The sequence below is a fragment of the Centruroides vittatus genome, unplaced genomic scaffold (assembly GCF_030686945.1).
Source record: "Centruroides vittatus isolate TY-2023 unplaced genomic scaffold, ASM3068694v2 scaffold_769, whole genome shotgun sequence".
Classification (NCBI taxonomy): Eukaryota; Metazoa; Arthropoda; class Arachnida; order Scorpiones; family Buthidae; genus Centruroides; species Centruroides vittatus.
In genome coordinates, this window is record NW_027122717.1 from 4,227,211 (window position 1) to 4,245,283 (window position 18,073).

The 18,073-nt window shown below is 32.4% G+C and overlaps 1 protein-coding gene and 1 pseudogene across 2 annotated transcripts in view; both read left to right on the forward strand.

Moving 5' to 3' along the window:
- The first annotated feature begins 5,375 nt into the window (after positions 1-5,375).
- The window catches only part of LOC136989780 (trafficking protein particle complex subunit 12), a 39,522-nt gene continuing 26,824 nt past the window's right edge, over positions 5,376-18,073 (forward strand). For both annotated transcript variants that reach the window (XM_067288047.1, XM_067288048.1), the window contains exons 1-3: positions 5,376-5,471; positions 13,314-13,813; positions 13,976-14,668. In XM_067288047.1, coding sequence (XP_067144148.1) covers positions 13,331-13,813; positions 13,976-14,668 — 1,176 coding nt within the window. In that variant the 5' untranslated portion in view covers positions 5,376-5,471; positions 13,314-13,330. The remainder of the gene's footprint in view (positions 5,472-13,313; positions 13,814-13,975; positions 14,669-18,073) is intronic.
- Positions 5,860-7,155, forward strand: LOC136989850 (uncharacterized; annotated as a pseudogene).

Sequence of the window (18,073 nt, forward strand, 5' to 3'; positions counted from 1 at the left end):
AGTGAGTAAATTTTTCCAGACTCAAAATGCCACTCTTGGTCAGGCTAGTGACCACTTAACAAGTACTATAGATACTTTCGAAGCATGCAGAAATCAGTTCAAAATTTGGACAGACATCAAGCAGTTTTCTGAAAAGCACGAGATTTCACTAGTACCTGTTAGAGTCTCAAAAAGGAGGCGTCAACAAAAAGAATTTTATAGAGTCGATTGTGTGCAAAAGCAATACATTAGATTTTTGAGCCGATTCACAATCAGAAGAATACTGGAAGATCAACATTTACTACCAGTGGTAGATAATATCATAGAAAATCTGAAACGCCAATTTGAAAATTTACTGTTAGCTCGTGCGGTGAACGCATTTCTTAAATTGGACATGAAGAACGGAGAAGATTTCATCAGTAATTATAAAAAAAAAAATCTTAAGAATTGTTACATCAGCCTTGGAAGCTGAAGCGATGGTCACGAAGAACATGATTCAATTGAAAAATGTTGAGATGAATGCTGAAAGTTTGAGAAACCACATTTAAAAAAGTGCTACTCTAATTTATATAAACTTTTTCAAGCAACAATAGTACTCACAGTGAGCTCCATCGACTGTGAACGAAGTTTTTCTGTTATGAGGCGGATAAAAACGTGGCATAGAAGCACAATGCTACAAGAACGATTCTCTCACATGTCACTGCTCAACATAGAGAATGCCATTGTCAAGGAAAAAATTACAGCCGAAAAAGTGTTGAGCCGATTTGCAAAAAGAAACAGAAAGCTGAAGCTAATTTAATTGGGTATAGTGTACCCAGTGAAAGTCTAGATCTAGATTAAAGACGGTGAACTATATTAAAGAATGGTAAAAAAAAAAATAATTGATTGGTTAATTTTTGTTTAAGGCATTGCTATAGTTTGATATTAATGTTACGAGAACGTATGATTAAAGGAAGTTTCATATTATATGTGTGTTAATTAAGTTATTGTCGATTCCTATAGAAATTCCATTTTAATGAACAATAATTTGAAATAATTCGATTTTGTGTCAGGCTGGCCTCTACTAGGACCCTATAACAAAACCCTGGCTACGCCATTGGTTAAGTTATAAATCTACTCGCGATTCACATAATGAGGCGAGGGCGGCCAAATATCCAGCAGGCAGGCGACTAACAGCCCAGAACCGGTCCTGGGTGGAATCATTGAAAGCGTTATACGATATTTTGGTGTGTAGTATTCACCAGCTAAACCGAGTGAGGTTGATGCTCCGTAAAGCGCATTCGCAAATGCGTATAATCTGGCTGCTTTCCACGATTCAGATATTTTCGCCGTGGAAGCTGTCCCGTATCAGCGCTTCCCACTCTGCCACTGATATTATTCGAATATACAATAGCAATCTTATCGTTTTTTTTCACATGTAGTATAGAAATTTGTAATAAGATACATAATGCGGTTATAATAAAATATTAATTTTAATTAATTCAAAGTACATATTATAACGAATTTAGTCTCTATAATCCAAAAAACTTTTGGTAGACTAATCTCACATCATTGTGGTTGGCAAATTGATACCAAAAGTTTTTTGGATTACAGAGACTAAATTCGTTATAATATCTACTGTACAGCAAAACATTTATATTAAAGAATAATTCAAAGTACGTTAAAATATGAAAATAATCGCGCAATATGTATTTATATTTTAGAAAATACAAGGAAAGCGGGACTTCCGCCGCTTCCAAGGACAGAACGCCACTGATTTAAGATGATCTTAAAATTATGTAAATAGATGTGTAACACGTACAGCTAGAGGTACACAAAGAATAATCTTAAGTGTTGAATGAAACAGTCAATCAGTAAATTTTTAAAAAGACAATATGAAGTTGAAGGACATGAAAGTTATGAATGTGCTCTTTAGCTCGAGCATTACGCTCGAGCTAAAGAGAACATTCATAATTTTCATGCATTTATTGCCGCATTAACAATAAATGTTAATAATATAATTAAAATTAATATTTTATTATAACCATATTATGTATCTTATTACAAATTTCTATACTACATGTGAAAAAAACGATAAGATTGCTATTGTATATTCGAATGTCAGTGGCGGAATGGAATCGCTTACGAGACAGCTTCCACAGCGAGAATAACTGAATGGTGTAAAACAGCCAGGGGGCATTGGCGCATGCGCTTTACAGAGCACCAACCTCAGCCGGTTTAGTTGGTGGAAGCTACACACATGTAACGCTTCCAACGTTTCTATCCCTTAGCCACTGGGTAGGGAACTATCTGGCTAAGTGAATTGTTTAAGATTTAAAAAGTAGAGTCTAACTAAATAAAGATGGAAAACTTGCCCAGTGTTGATTAAGCGCCACTTCATTGTGCCAGTATACCAAATATAAATAACAACACGGTTTCGATTGTACCAAGTAAAGAGTATTTAATATTATTTTTATGTAGTTTTTTGCGAAGTTATATTTAATTATAATTTTCTTTTAATAAATTGTATTTAATAATATACTGTAATTATATTGACAGATTTTCAGACATAAAATCTTTAGAATTTTTATCACTTTTAGATGTTAATAATTTTAATATTATGAAAAACAATTTTCCAAGCGTGTTTTAATTCTTTAAATTAAGTAAATTTTATGGGAAATTTTTTGATTTATCTAAATTACGTAGCGAATCGCAATATTTATATTCTTGTCCGGACTGTATTAACAAGTAACTCTTAAACATAAAACATAATGTAATTAATGTCGATCCAAACAAAGACGTACTAAAAGAATTATATGATTTAATATCATTAATTTTTATGGTACCATCTACCAGCGCGTCTGTAGAGCGCAGTTTTTCGACCACGAAGCAAATTCATACATTGGCCAGGAACACTCGGTCGGAGGAAAAATTGTGGTCGCTAGTGTTGCTTTCGATAGAAAAAGAGCTTTCAAATACGTTGATGGCGTCGACCAGCGACTTTTATGATAAAGTAATTAACGACTTGGAGAAAATTGCCGGATAGAGTTAGTTCATAAAAAATTAAAAAAACAAGTTTTTCTATCATTGTTTGTATCATATCAATTTGTGTTATGTATGTATTATTTGTATTTTAGAACTAAAATACATAAATTGTTTATTTTTGTCATTTCCAGTATTTGTTTAAAACTTTTATGGAAATGTCATGTACAGTACCAGACAGGTCTGACCCGTCACGAAAGGCGCGAAAAAACGGTTAATTTAGAGAAAATTTTATTAGTTTAAAAAAACATAGGTAAAAGTCGGACACCCATTGTTTATATCAAACTGCGAGGCAGAAACCATAAATCGCGGAAGGAAGTCGTCCTATGATCGGTGGAAGATCGAATTCATCTTCGATTTTGATTTCTCGCCCTCCAGGTAAGAGTCTCGTTACGTTTAGTAACGAGGGATCAACCACTCGGAAAGCGTGATTGAGGGAGAATGACCAATCAAAATGGACGAAAGAAAGAACAGAGATTGATACAATCTCCGACAATCGAGGACACCTGGGGTGCATATACTTTTGGAATCAAACTGATCCAAGATCACTTCGATCGTTCAAATCGTGTATACAAAGGAACTACTGCGATCCGAACAATCTCTATTTGCGTATACAAACGCCATCTAGGATCAACTGGATCGCGAATAAACTAATCCGAGCGGAGGGTAGGATCGTTTGGATTGGTTAAAAGAGATTAAAGATGGCGGCTTCCATGGTTGAAGTTAAGCTTACAGTAAATAACGAAGAAACACGTTTAATTGTTGACAAGGAAACTTATTTAAAACTTATAAATGGCAAGTAAAACATCATTATTAAAATATCCGATAAACTGAGATGAAAAAATAAGTATTTAGAGACAATTTTGCGAAGTTGTACCTCAAGAATGTATGGCGGGCACTTTCATCTTTCCTGCAAGTTTTATTTTTTAATTTTGTGAAATTTTTATTTAAATTTTATTTTGTGGAAAACAATTTTATTCATATAGTAATACGATTCACAAATTCGTATGAATGAGCCCAAACAATTTTGTCAAATAAACGATAATTCATAACAGCGTATGTCATCTAGTTCTAACTACAGTTTTAATATCGAGGGATAAAATGGATTATTTTAATTTAATTAATTTATCCTTGTTAGTTAACATACACAAAGTTTCAAAGATATTATACGTATAATATTTTTAAAACTCAGTATATGTTAACTAACAAGGAGAGACTATTATTAACTAACAAATGTTTGCCGCCATCTTCGATCCTACTTTCCGCCATGACAGAAGCTATCTGTATCAGGTAACAAGGACTGATCCGCTTTTACAGATCGATCCATACAAAACGAAAAGTATATGCACCCCTGGCACTCGGTTAAAGTTCCGAATAACCAAAACGCCGTGTGTCAACGCGCAAAAAAAAAAAAAAAAAAAAAAAAACAATTTCTCCTCTATTGTGTCAACCTGTATCCCGTGCCACTTCGGACTTCGACCATGTCCCCGACTCCAACGGACGAAGTCTCCCCGTCCCTTACAGACTTGTCAACGCCACTGTCCAGGGGCCAACTACGATCGACTATCGAAGAACCACATCGACGCCCAGGACGTCCGAACGGCTAATTGTCCTTAAGCAAACTATTTTGTACATAGTGTATGTTTATTTTATGTTAAAATAAACGGTTTTTGTCAGATACTTGTCGTCTTTGTCTCTGCAGCCACCACCCACGTACGAATGGACCCTAGACGATTACTGACGCGCAATTAATTGATTGCCCCTGGAAGTCGACTTCTTACAGAAACACAGCTTCCCTATCATTAAATGTCACGGCACGCCACTGGTGCGTCGGACGTTCAGCGCCGTTTTCCTGTAAGCCTGAAAGTTCGACAATGATGCTTGGAAAGTCGGTCAAACTTCTAGGCTTACAGGAAAGCGGCACTGAACGACCGACGTATACGTTTTCGCTTTTAAAACTTCGGCCTCAACCTCGCTAATATGACATCTGTGAGGGTCGCAAAAGCGTATCGAAATTTCGACTAATTATAAAGTTCCGAAGTCGGGAAATTTCGGAGGTTAAACCGGAACAAGAAATTGTATCGGATAATCCCCAGGAATTTTTCGGGAGGGGTGGTCCGGTCGGATATGTCGCGCCCCGTCCCTCCGTCCCGATCGCCCCATTGTGGGCCTGGCCGAACCCATAATGGGCCTACTAAAAGAGGCCTTCTTAGTGCCCACAGGGCGGAAAGAGTTAAAAAAAAATCAAATATTCAGATATGTTTTATTATTCAAACGTTTGCATAATTAAATTAATAATTTCTCAGAGGTATAAGGTGTCTGAGTAGTAATGTTAATATATATATAAATTCTAAAATAATTCTGGTAGTTAATCAATTTTTATTATTACGATTCAAACTCACAAGTTCGAGATTCTCAGGTGGCGCTCCGGAACATAAACATGTCTAATGGATTAGGGGGCGGCTGAACTGGTAATTATAAAATATGAATTTGGTAAAATTTATTTATTTTGATCGTTATCAGACTCTATTGTGGAATTTGAGAAACTTTGATATAATGCGGAAGATATGTTATAACATTTATAAAACATAATCTATCTCTGAAACACGTCACGTCTTTTACTGCAAAAATCCAAACTATTCAGTTCGAAGAATTAATTATATACAGTATTTAGTTTATTTCTTGTATTTTGAACATTAAAAATAAGATCTATAATACTCCTTAGAATTTGAATGAAAGTTGATGCCAGCAAATCTACATGGTTTGAGTGTGTGTGATTCAATATACCACAATAGAATAAAATATGTTTTTCTTTAGTAATAGATATGATACACTAAGTATTTCAGTAGGGGGTAAATAATGAATTACACTTTAATGCCACAGCTTAAGCACATAGCTTTAGTTAAGATAGCTACCAATTGTGGAATCAAGATGACATTAGGGCTTTAATGGTAAAGTTCTATTTTCCATTACTTGGTAGTGAAAGAAGAGAAAATGGCAAGAGATAAAAGACAAAGTAATAGAAAAAGTACCACAGCTTTCACAACCAGAACCTTTAAAAAAGGAAATATTGGATTTTATTAATTAAGCCAACAGGCTTACAAATATTAAAATGGATGGAATATCATCAAAATTTTTTGACTGGAAGCTATGTTAAAAAAAACTTAAGTAGGTTTTTCTGGACACCACAAGGGACAGTAGATAAAAAGAAAACAGCAGAAGTATTAATTAAGGATGAGAGTTTAGATATTACCGGATGCTACAGATTGGCATGTATTTACTGCTTAGAGGGTGATGTAAGAGAATTATGGGGTTCAATGCCTGAAAGAAAGAAAAGAGCTTTTTATAATGACGGACATCAAGTTTTTCTCGAGCATGTGCTGGTAGTGTTCTGGACTTATGATATAAAAGGAGAAGTAGCTAGATTAAATGGTCTGATTAAAAAAATCAAAGGAAAAGAAATACCCCCTTATCAGTTCGCATTTGAATATGCAGCAGTTAGTGGTAATAAAGCGGCAACTGAGTATTTTTTGCAAAAATTAACCTCTAGGGAAAGAGAAGAGTCCTTGGTAAGGTATGCAGGATACATAGCAAATAGACGTTGTGACTCTGCTCGCAATCTTACTGACTTTCCTAAAGAACACTATGCTGATGTTTTATGTTTTTTACTTTCACAAATGAATGAGGAGCAACAAATAGAAGTATTTAAAAGCTACCTGTATAAAGTGTTAAAATGTTTTTTGGATTGGCTGTGGCAAAGTCTCTTTATGGAAAGAGCAAATCGCATGTGGGATTTTCTTTCCAAGGAGGATTATGATTGTCTATTGAGAATAATTATTAATAAAGTAATAAATGGCTATAAGGATTGCAATTATCAAAAACTTTTTGGAGAATTTTGGCAGCAAAGCCCTAATGCTTATAAAAGATGTTATAGATGAATGTGCTAGTGGGTTTCTACTATCAAAACTATTTAAGATTAAAGACGAAAAAAACATCAAATTGATCTTGAAAGATGCAACCCTTATAGAAAAAAAGAAACTTATTTTCTGTGATAGGGGGCAAGATATTTGCCAAGATTTGATTTATGATGATAAATGGAATTTACTGAAGTTCTTTGTTCAAGAGTGTATACCATCCAAAGGCATAATGGTTTGAATTCTTCTTTAAAGAAGAATTCAAAGAACTTATCATACGCCGTTGCTCGGAAGAAAAACTAGAGAGAGAAAAAGATATATGGAATAAGTTTTCTCAATTATTGGATGATTTTATTGAAAAAGATTATAAAAAGAAAGGTATGGAAGAAAGTGATAGTAGTTTAGCTAAGAGGCTTTATAGTATAGAATTTAAGGAAATAGTGCATAATATGAAAAAATAGGTGAAAAAATACCAAAAGCAACAGCTAAAACAAAACACATTGCTGAATTAATAGAACTATTACTTACTAACCTGATTAACCCAAGTAACAATAAAGGTAATCCAGTTCTTGCAGTGGATAAAGAAAAGCCCGTAGGGTTTGCTGAAAAGTTTAGTTTATTTCTTGATGAAATTCCAAATATTGGTTCAACATCTGAGCCAGAATTTTTTATTTATAGCATATTAGGCTCGGTTTTGACTGTCTGAAAGTGGACTAGTAGAAAAACTTGGTGTTAATAAGGTATACGTTAAGCATACTAAGGAAGATGTTGAATATGTGCAAGGCAGTAAAAAAGTAAAAGGTGAAGTTAATGTTGTAAAACTATGTTTTTCTCTTGAAAAAGATGGAAGAAAACAAGTAGCCCTTAGAGTTTTTACAAATGATCAGATTACAAGTGATTTAGGAAATAGATATTGTTATAATGATGATGAACTTGAAGAAATAGCAAAAAAACTAGGTATTTCCGACATAGATAACACACATATAGATGAATATTCTTTTCATATGAGTACTGAAAGAGACCCAGGCAATAAATTTGTCTTGTTTCCCTTGAGCATGTTTTCTATTATCCCAAATTTCTCATTCTTATCAATTGACAAGAATGAGATGTCGGTGTTAAATAATTACAGGAAACCTTCGTTAATTTGAACTCAGATAGTTGGAAATCCCGTTAGTTCATAACCGTACTATTTGTCCTGGCTTATACATAGTTATTTACAAGTTAAGGAATTTGGCTATTTTGAAATTTGAAGTGAAAATTCTGTCAGAACTGTGATATGTACTGTACATGATAGCTCATTTGTTGGGCTGCAATTTGAAAAAATTGTAGGCCTATAAATTTCCACAGTTGTCTGTCCGTTCATCTTTTCGTAATTTCGAGAATGGAGTTACATAGATGAAAGACAATACGAGATAAACCTTAGGGGAGAAGGTCCCGATTAACTATATACAAACTTCTGATGCAAAATGGAACTTGTGTTAGTTCAATTCAAAAATTTTCCCCCAAAAGGTGTTAGATAAATGAGTGACATGACTCATTATTAATGGAAAAGTATGAGGTACAGGGGCAAGACACTACTAATTTGAGGTAGGGAGCATTAATTTAAGTTAAATAAATCAAAAATTGCAGCCTGGCATTGCGACAATGTCAATAAATAATTGTTCGTTTAGATCAAAGTGCCTCCATACTATAAGTGAACAATAGACCAAGAAAAATTTTAATCTGGTCAATATGGCTTTGCTTTTATAGTAACTCATTTTTGGATATCACCTTATTCATGGACAATTTTTTTTCTTATCTCATAAAATATGGCTAGGTTTCAGGGTTGCAAGATTGGGGTACAAGTAGCAGTTTGAGATATTTGTAGGACTATAGGCTACTACATTTAGACAACTTACCACTTTAAAAATACTTTGGGCTGAATTTCGAGGAATTCTGCTTTACTTTTTGTAGTGATATGGGACCTACTCTTCCTCCCCGAGTGTGATCTGTGTTATTTGTAGATATGTATGCTACTCTATGGTATATACTTTGCTGAATTTATATTTTATATGTTATTTTATTTATTGTTCTAAAAATGCTAAAGTTTAAATTTAAAAAGAATGTTGAAAAAAAAAATTGAAAGAGACTGTTCTAAATTTGGAATGAGAAACAAAAATGAGAGTATTCAAATGCTGGAAAGTTTAAAGAAAGGTTCATTATTTTTTTGGAGAATTAAAGAAATGTTTCAAATTCTTCTTGCTCGAAGGTTTTTCTTTTAGAAAAGGACCTGTGGTGATAGAGGATCACCTACACATTTTATAAAACCTATCTGGCAACTTGTGAAGTTCTTGCTGGACGAGTGCTGTTTACCTGCAGTTTATTTATATTATTATTAATTAACAAAAATAGTGTTCTGTATATGTAGCTTTATTCCATTTGATTATTAAATTACATTAGTTATATGGCATTTGGCATATTGTACAGAAATATCTAAATTTTGGATAATTCAAAGTTGCAATTATTTTGTCACTTGAATTTTAAACTAATGAGGATTTCCTGTATTATTATAACATCATCATAAGCACTTTGAACATTTTATCAATGTCATCTTCAGGCAAAGAAAAAAATGTAATTCATGAACATTAGAATAAAATTTAGAAAGCAAATGTTAACTATTTGAAATTGGAATATAAAGTTGCAGTTAAATTTAAATGAACTTAGTCATAAGAATAGCATGCTCCTGGAAAGATATTAGCACAGCAGTTGATGTATTGAAAGAAGTCGGAATATACTTTACAAAGTGATACATATTTACATATCTTTAATAAACTTAGAATTACAGTCAATAAGTAACATGATGATAACATATTAAAGTACAAACTTTTAAAGAGTGATACCCAAATTTTTGGGAGTTCCAGCATGGATTTATTACAGGGTTTCAATCTTTCAATAAATAAAGCCTCCCAAATGAAAGTAACTTTTGTGTTCTTAGTTTTGTAAAGTGCTTGTTACAGATATTGTTCTGGAATTCAGTTAGACATATTTGTAATTTTCTTGTTGTGGCTCCTGATGTAAAAAAGATTTGCATTGCTAACTGGCTTTGTAATGGAATCAAATAAGCACTATTTTCCTAGCGTGGATAATAGTCTTTTTTGTTGCAGAGGATTCTGTGTAAGGTTATTTGAGGTTTAATCAGAAGATTAAGCCCATAATTTTTGAAATTTTTGACAATGTAATGTGGCCCTAGGATTGGATTGGACGGGGTTATAAGTGTAAACATCCCTTTCTTTGTAATTAATGCTGTAGGCAGGAAGAGTGACACATGTACCTAGGTATTGATATTTTTAAATTTTTCAGACATATATCTCTCTTTGTAGCTATTGCTATTTCATTCTTTTAAACTAATCTTTAAAGGCCAAAAATAGAATTTCTATGAATTTGAATTAACATTCTACATACACATATATGAAGAATTTAACTTTTCATTAAGTAGTGATTAAGGGTTTAAAATTCATACATCAGAATCAGTAGATAATATAAAATTTAAGCATAAGTGCAACTATGCTTTCAGTCATCCAGGACAAACTATGATTCCTTCACCTCTTCTTGTTTTTGAGATTTGGGATGTTGATATGATGATTTAGTTCACACCACTTCTAGTCTGCCTTTCTCTTTATATGGTTTTTTCTTTTTTGCTTGGCACCCTCTTACTTGTTACCAATAAATTATCTCTTAAAATTTATTTTCAAGTAATTATACAGACTTTTCTTGGTGGGCATGTGCCTCATCTGCATCCCTTGTTGCATTATGATCTAAATACATATTTTAATAAATAACAAGAAATATATCCAATGGAACATACATTCTAGATTCATCAGATATTCAAATGAAATTAAATAAATTCTTCAATATCTCTTTGATGAATGATTAAATGATCTATAAACAGTGTGGATAAGATGATGATAAAGTATATGTAGTAAGTATTAGAAATGCAGATTCTAAGCTATCTTTAAAAACACAAAAATAAGATGATAGAGACCCATACTCTGAGTTATACTCCAAACTACATCTCAAGTTATAACTTTATTACTTTTTCTGAATATAGTGTAGATAGAACCTACAGTTTTATAGTAATACTAGTCATGTTTATATGAATGTTATATCATGGATTTTAACGTCCAGATTTCACATTATGTTAGTTTTTTCATTTTGTCAATAATAATCTAAGCTGGAACAAGTCCAGTGTAAGAAGACAATAGACAAACCTTACACACTACTTCAGAATAAAATTAAAATAGATTCTATTTTGGAATAAAATGTTTTTTGACCCAGATGCATATAAAGTAGCCATATTCAGGATGTTAATAAAACAAGCCCATTCACACTGCTCCAGCATCAAAGACACCATGAACAAGCTAAAATACATAGAAAAGTTTGCAACCGAACATGGGTACAGTAAAAAACTTATTCATATCATAGCATGCAGGTTAGATAGAGCTAATAGTATATATCCAACCATTACACATCCATCACATCAAATAAACAGGTGACACACACAAAAATGTACTCACTAATGATGGCAAACTTAGAATAAGAAAAAACTACACTGTCTTTTGGTGTTAAAGTCATTTACTTGAAGAGTTTTTAACTACAAGCAAGTAAAAGAGGGGCAACAACAATATGATGTGGTTTAAAAATCATGGTGTCTTTATAGTCAGTAGGATTATTTCATTTTATTTTTACTCTTAATTGTATTCTACTTTTTATTTTAAACTTAATTGTATTTTATTTTATATTATAATTTTTGTTATTGGTAAATCAAAATTCCTTATGATTTAAAACATGTAATTGCATCAAAGATTATTTTATACTCACAGACACTTTCCATATTGGTTCCAGCAGATAGATTTAATGTAAAAAAACAACTAACCAATTTTTCCAATCACTTTCAGAGATCTTTGTCAGGTTAATATACTGTTCCATAAATCAAATGTTATTCGGGCAGCTTTATTTGTTTCTTGTTTTAACTGAACATTCTATGTGCTATGTGATGATATTCAAGTTCGAAACATAAATGTAATGTACAGTACATAATGAAGAAATTTGGCATAAAAAATTTTTTAGAGTATGCACATAATTTTACAAATATTTCAAACTTTTATTTCAAAATAGAATCTCTATTTAAATTTCATTCTGTAACCTGATGAAGGCTTATCAATCAGCTCAAAAATGTCTGTTTTGATTAAATTTGTTGCTGGAAAAGTGTGTACAGTCTATGTCTTTTTTCATTTTAAACAAATTGTAGTGGAGTATATTTAATGGCTGGATGGCCAAATCGTTAAGGTGGCAGTATACCACTCTAGGGGACCCAAGATCAAATTTGGATGAGTCAAAAAAAATTTTGAGAATTTTTTAGGGCCTAGTCTGTCCACTCCACATATATTTTACATTTTGTATTTGTATTTATTTTTATTTATAATGTTTGTACAAAAAGTACAAAACAGCCAACATGGAATTATAAAAAATCTACATATTATATTAATTGTTTCAATAATATGTAATTTAAATATATAAAATGTAATATGCTGAATGTAACAATATACGAATATATGTCGGTAAAAAAAATGTAGCGGCTACGACCGCAATAGTGTATCCAACTCTCTGTAAAGCATTGAGCGAAACAGAGAACGTTTGAAAATAAAGTGGAGCACCGGAAGCCTGACATTTATTGCCAGGTAGAAGGTCTGCTCTATTACTAAGTAGGCCTAGTCTGTCCAGATATGTTGGGCCTCATCCCTCACCATCCAGCTGCCCCATTGTGGACCTGATTGACCATTAATAGGCTTGCAAAACTCTTAGTGTCCATAGGGTGGAAAGAGTTAAAATAAAAAAATTGGAATATATTCCATATAAATATTATTATTGCCATGTGGTTTACAGATTATTGCTATCACTGTTATCTTCCATTCTTTTCTCTCTTCTAATTTTATCCTTTCATTATTGTCTGCTTTCAATTCAGTCGGTTTAAATCTTGCTTTACTTGGTCAATTCATCTTTCTTGTGGACTTCTCTTGATCTAGTAGTCATTATATTCCACTCCAACACTATTCTAAGTAGATCTGCTTCATTTCTCCTCATTACATGCACATTCCACCATAATTATATAATCAATTAATAATACAAATTCCTTATTGGCTATAATGCTACTGTATTTAATTAGCTAATGAATCTGGCATTATCAATTGATTATTAATAGATAATTTAGGCTTGCTTTACTACATGATTTGTAAGTCTATATAAATTTTAATTGTATATTTTTTATATCTTTTTAAACAATCAAATATATTTAGTTTTCTTTTAACATATAAAAAATATGTATTATTTTTTAAATAAAATAATAATAATTTTTATGCATAGCTTATCAATAAGCAACTATGGAGAAGAAAGAATTGCCAGAAGAATTTTCCAATAGAGAACAGACTAAAATTGAAGGTTTAAAAAATAACTTTGTGCCCAGTTATGTTGAAAATTACACCAAGAATGAATTTCCAATCGATGAAACAAATCTAGAAACTGAAAGCACTCAATCAATTCAGTCTCTAGGAAGATTCAAACTTTCTTCATCCACTCCAAATGATTCCGATTTACAGTTTGAAGAATTAGAAACTGTTGCATTAGATATACAAGAAGAAACAAAAAATGTAAAATTACCAAGTACTCCAATTGAACAACCACAGCAGCCATCTGTATCAAAAGTCGAATTACAACTCATCTTTGGACCCGAAATAGATGTGTCAAGTAAATCTGAATCTAATGTGGTGGGTACAACTTTTGGCAATCAAATAATAACAGGTTCTGTGGATAATAGTGTCAATTTAGGTGATGGAAAAGTCACTGAAAGTACTTGTGAATTTCAGGTAAGTTTTGAAAATTCATATTAAAAATTTTAATTATATTTTAAAATATGAACAATAGAATAAACTTAATTGCAAAAATTTTAGATCTGAAAGAGAAATATTAATGATTTTAAAAGTTAGTTATAACATAAATTTAACTAAAACAACAACATTCTTTTATAGGTTGAAGATGACAAATCTGAGCAACCAGTGCTAACAAAGTACTTTACAAATATTCCACCTGAAACAAGTGCCATGATAGATCCGTTAGCTGAAGATTTCTTCAATTCAGTTTCGACAAATGTTTCTCCTATGATGAAGAGTGTTTCAGAGATTGCAGTCTTTCAGACTTCCAAACCGGATGATGGTCAAACTGTCAGTCTAGAAGATACAAATTTCACCATTGAGAAAGATAATGAAATCACAGAGGATCTACAAGAAAGAGATAAGCTTAGCATTAGTAATGGGTATCAATCTGAAGAACTACCATCATCAAGAAAACCATCTAGTGATCAAGAAGATAAACCTAACTTAAGTAAATTTTTTGCTGATGAGAAAGGAGGAAGTGATCCAGAAGGAAAAGCTTTTTTTGATGCTCTTGCTGGAATTGGTAACACTGGTTCTGCATTTGTATTAGCTTCTCTTCAACCTGAAGACAGCACATCTGTATCAGTAACATCTATGAATCCATTAGTGACAATGACTCAAGAAGAAATTATATCTGATAATGGAGATTTGAATAATTATTATGATGCTTGGATACCTTCTAAGAAAACTCAAAAAATTCTAGAAGCTGCAAGAAAAGCAGTTCCTGGTACATTCTTTGCAGAAAAAGACCAATTAACAATGCCTGGAATCATAATAGAAGAAGAATTGGTAAGAAACTTATCAAATTATGCTATATTTTTGTCTTTATTCTGTGTGTCTTAATTTTATATATTGTCAAACTTCTCTTCTGATTAATATTTGACGAATTTTAATCTATAGATTGATCACTTATTTAATATTATATTGTTTAGATCAGAACATATCCTTTATGACAAATTTTTTACTTTGTCAAATGAATATTTTATTGTAAAAAACTGAAATTATTTATACAGTATAATCTTTGCAAACCAGCTGTTTACTAGTTTGACATGTCCAATAATCCAACACTAGTCAACTCTTGGGTATTATCGGCACTGTTGCCAAGTGATACACAAGCTTTCCACTAGTTGAAACTCCAGTTCCACTAAATGCAGCATAATATTGAGCCCAAGCTTGAACACTCTAGCTTAGGAACAATATTAAAGATTGTTAGGGTTATCATCATAAGCTGCTTTAAAAAGATAGGGTATCTCATAACACAATACTCTATAAATATAAAAATTAGTCTCCAAAATTTCCTACAAAAATACTGCATCTCCTACTAAATTTTCAATGGTCACTTCAATTTTTCACTAAATTTAGTTAGAATCAATCAATGTGGCAACACTGGTAGCAAAGGCAGCATGCTTGGATGCTTTAATCAGCAGTCCAACTTGTGTTTTGCTGCATCATTAAATCTTTACTGGCAAAATGTTTATGTTCTCAATTGTTTACATTACTCACTATTATTCTATACTAGCAGATAAGCCTGGCATTGCTTGGGCAAAAAGTAACGATAGCAAAGATTAAGATTATTACATTGTAGCCAATCTTACCTGTTTTCACAGAATGCAAGAATTAGGTCCCCCTGTTTCCAGACAAATTAGACAATTTTTAGATGGGTCTAAAAATATGTTTGATTTCTCGCAAAAATGCAAAAAACTGCATCTGCACCTGTAAATCTTGCACATCGCTTTCTCTTAACACTTCCATTGTTAAGGAATACACTTCTTTCATCCCCATGTGGTACCCTACTAAAACACAGTTAAAAACAAAAAATTGCATCTAAAATAGTACATTAGAAGCTGAGTTCTTTAAGATAAGCCTTAATTCTTTCCCTCGCCTCCGCGGGGGAATTTCAAAAAATCCCTTCTTAGTGTACGTTCTTGTGACGTACTCTGTGTACCAAATTTCAACTTTCAACTCCTAACTGTTTGGGGGCTCTGCACTTATTATTATTATTATCAACTCATCTCGATTATATATACAGTAGCACATCGATTATCTGACCCTCGATTAACCGACTGCGTTCTAGTCGGCAAATTCAAATGTCCGCTAGTGATGTGGCGCTACAATATTTGGTTATGTCTTGGCTACTTTAATATTATTTTTGTTAAATTTTTGCATGTTTTAGCTGGCAGCACTGGCTTGACCATGAAAGGGAGGCTAGTATTTAAACCAGGCCTAATACACTATACTAATAATGTATTTTTTCATACTTTTCGGTTATCAACTTTCCAGTTATCCGACCAACCCAAGTCCCCAATTAAGTCGGATAATCGATGCTCTACTGTATTATACTATATATACAGGGTGGGCCAGCGAAAACGAAACGGCAGAGTGTTCGTCCAAGCAAAGCGCTCGGACAGGTTGATTTTACTCTCGAGGGGACATCTTTTGCAATAAAGTTTTTGCGATTCTGAATACAACAGACAACAAAAATTTTAAAAACTCATTTATTTTGTATTAACTAAACAAACATTTATTTCGAAAAAATGTTTGTTTAGTTAATATTCAGAATCGCAAAAACTTTATTGCAAAAGATGTCCCCTCGAGAGTAAAATCGACCTGTCCGAGCGCTTTAGTTATCCGACCAACCCCAGTCCCCAATTAAGTCGGATAATCGATGCTCTACTGTATATACTATATATAGATATGTTTTTGATTAATACAATGTTCTAATATTTTGCAAATAAATGAATATTTTCTTTCCAAATGATTAAACCATAGAATTTATCTTACTTCTGGCAATCTGGCTTACTTCAATAATCTGGCAATCTCTTTAATCCAACAGTTCTGGGTCCTTATATATCAGATTACTGAGAGTGTACTATAATAACTTATTTGACGGCTCAAGTTAACACAAATAATTACAGATGAATGTGTGGATTTGTGGCCTCAAATTACAAGGATTATGATCCTTAAGTTTTGGGCAGCTAAATCATGCACTATTTGCATGATTTTGCTGCTCAATTTGGTCTGTTGACCAGTTTTGACAACACAAAACATGTTGCCCAACAAGTTTGACAACATTGGTTTTCTGAAAGTTTGGAAAACATGAGTTTGTTACCACCAACATCCAATTAGTAAACAACTTGAATGATAGAGCCTACTAGCACCCATGTATAACTATAGAGTAGTAACATCCATCATCATGATTAGGAAAGCAAAAAATGCAGGAAATAATAGTGTGATAGAATTTTATCAAGATAAGAATATTTTTATAATAGTATGGATAATATGTGGCTAAAGTTTACAGTTATATTTTGTATATGTACTAGGGTTATAAATAAAACACTTTCTCACCATATGACTAGAGGAAAATATTGTCTAGTATTTGCTCTCTGCTAGAATTGTTATGCAAAAACCCATCTGACAACCTCATCAATCAGCAAATCATCAAGTTCACCTACTTTAGATTTGTGCCAAATTCTGAAAGATATTCTGTTGGAATGTATTTAATTTTGCTTTGGATTTTGTTTCAATTTGTGTGTTCTGCCACATAAATCATGTTGCATGTTTATGCATACCTAGTTGCATACAGAAAATAAGCATTGTTTATGCTACCTACAAAACTTGGATCACATTTTCCCAGTGATGGTCTAGGGTCCATTCGTACGTGCGAATGACAAAAATAAACAATTTATGTACTTTAATTCTAAAATACAAATAATACATACATAATACAATTATAGAAAAACTTGTTTCTTTTTTTTATTTTCTATAAATTAACTCTATTCGGCGATGTTTTCCCGCAAAGTCGTTAATTACTTTATCATAAAACTCGTCGTTGATTCCATCAACGTATTTAAAAGTTCTTTTTCTATAGAAAGCAACGCTAGTGACGACAATCTTTCCTCCGACTGAGTGTTCCTGGCGAATGTATGAATTCGCTTCATTGTTGAAAAACTACGCTCAACAGACGCACTGGTAGATGGTATTGTAAAAATTAATGATATTAAACCATATAATTCTATTAGTACGTCTTTGTTTAGGTCATCATTAATTATAATATTTTTTATGTCTAAGAGTGACTTGCCAATATAGTCCGGACACGAATATAAATATTGCAATTCACTACGTAATTTACATAAATTAAAAAATTCTCCATAAAATTTACGTAAAGCATTAAAACTCTCTTCGGGAAATTGTTTT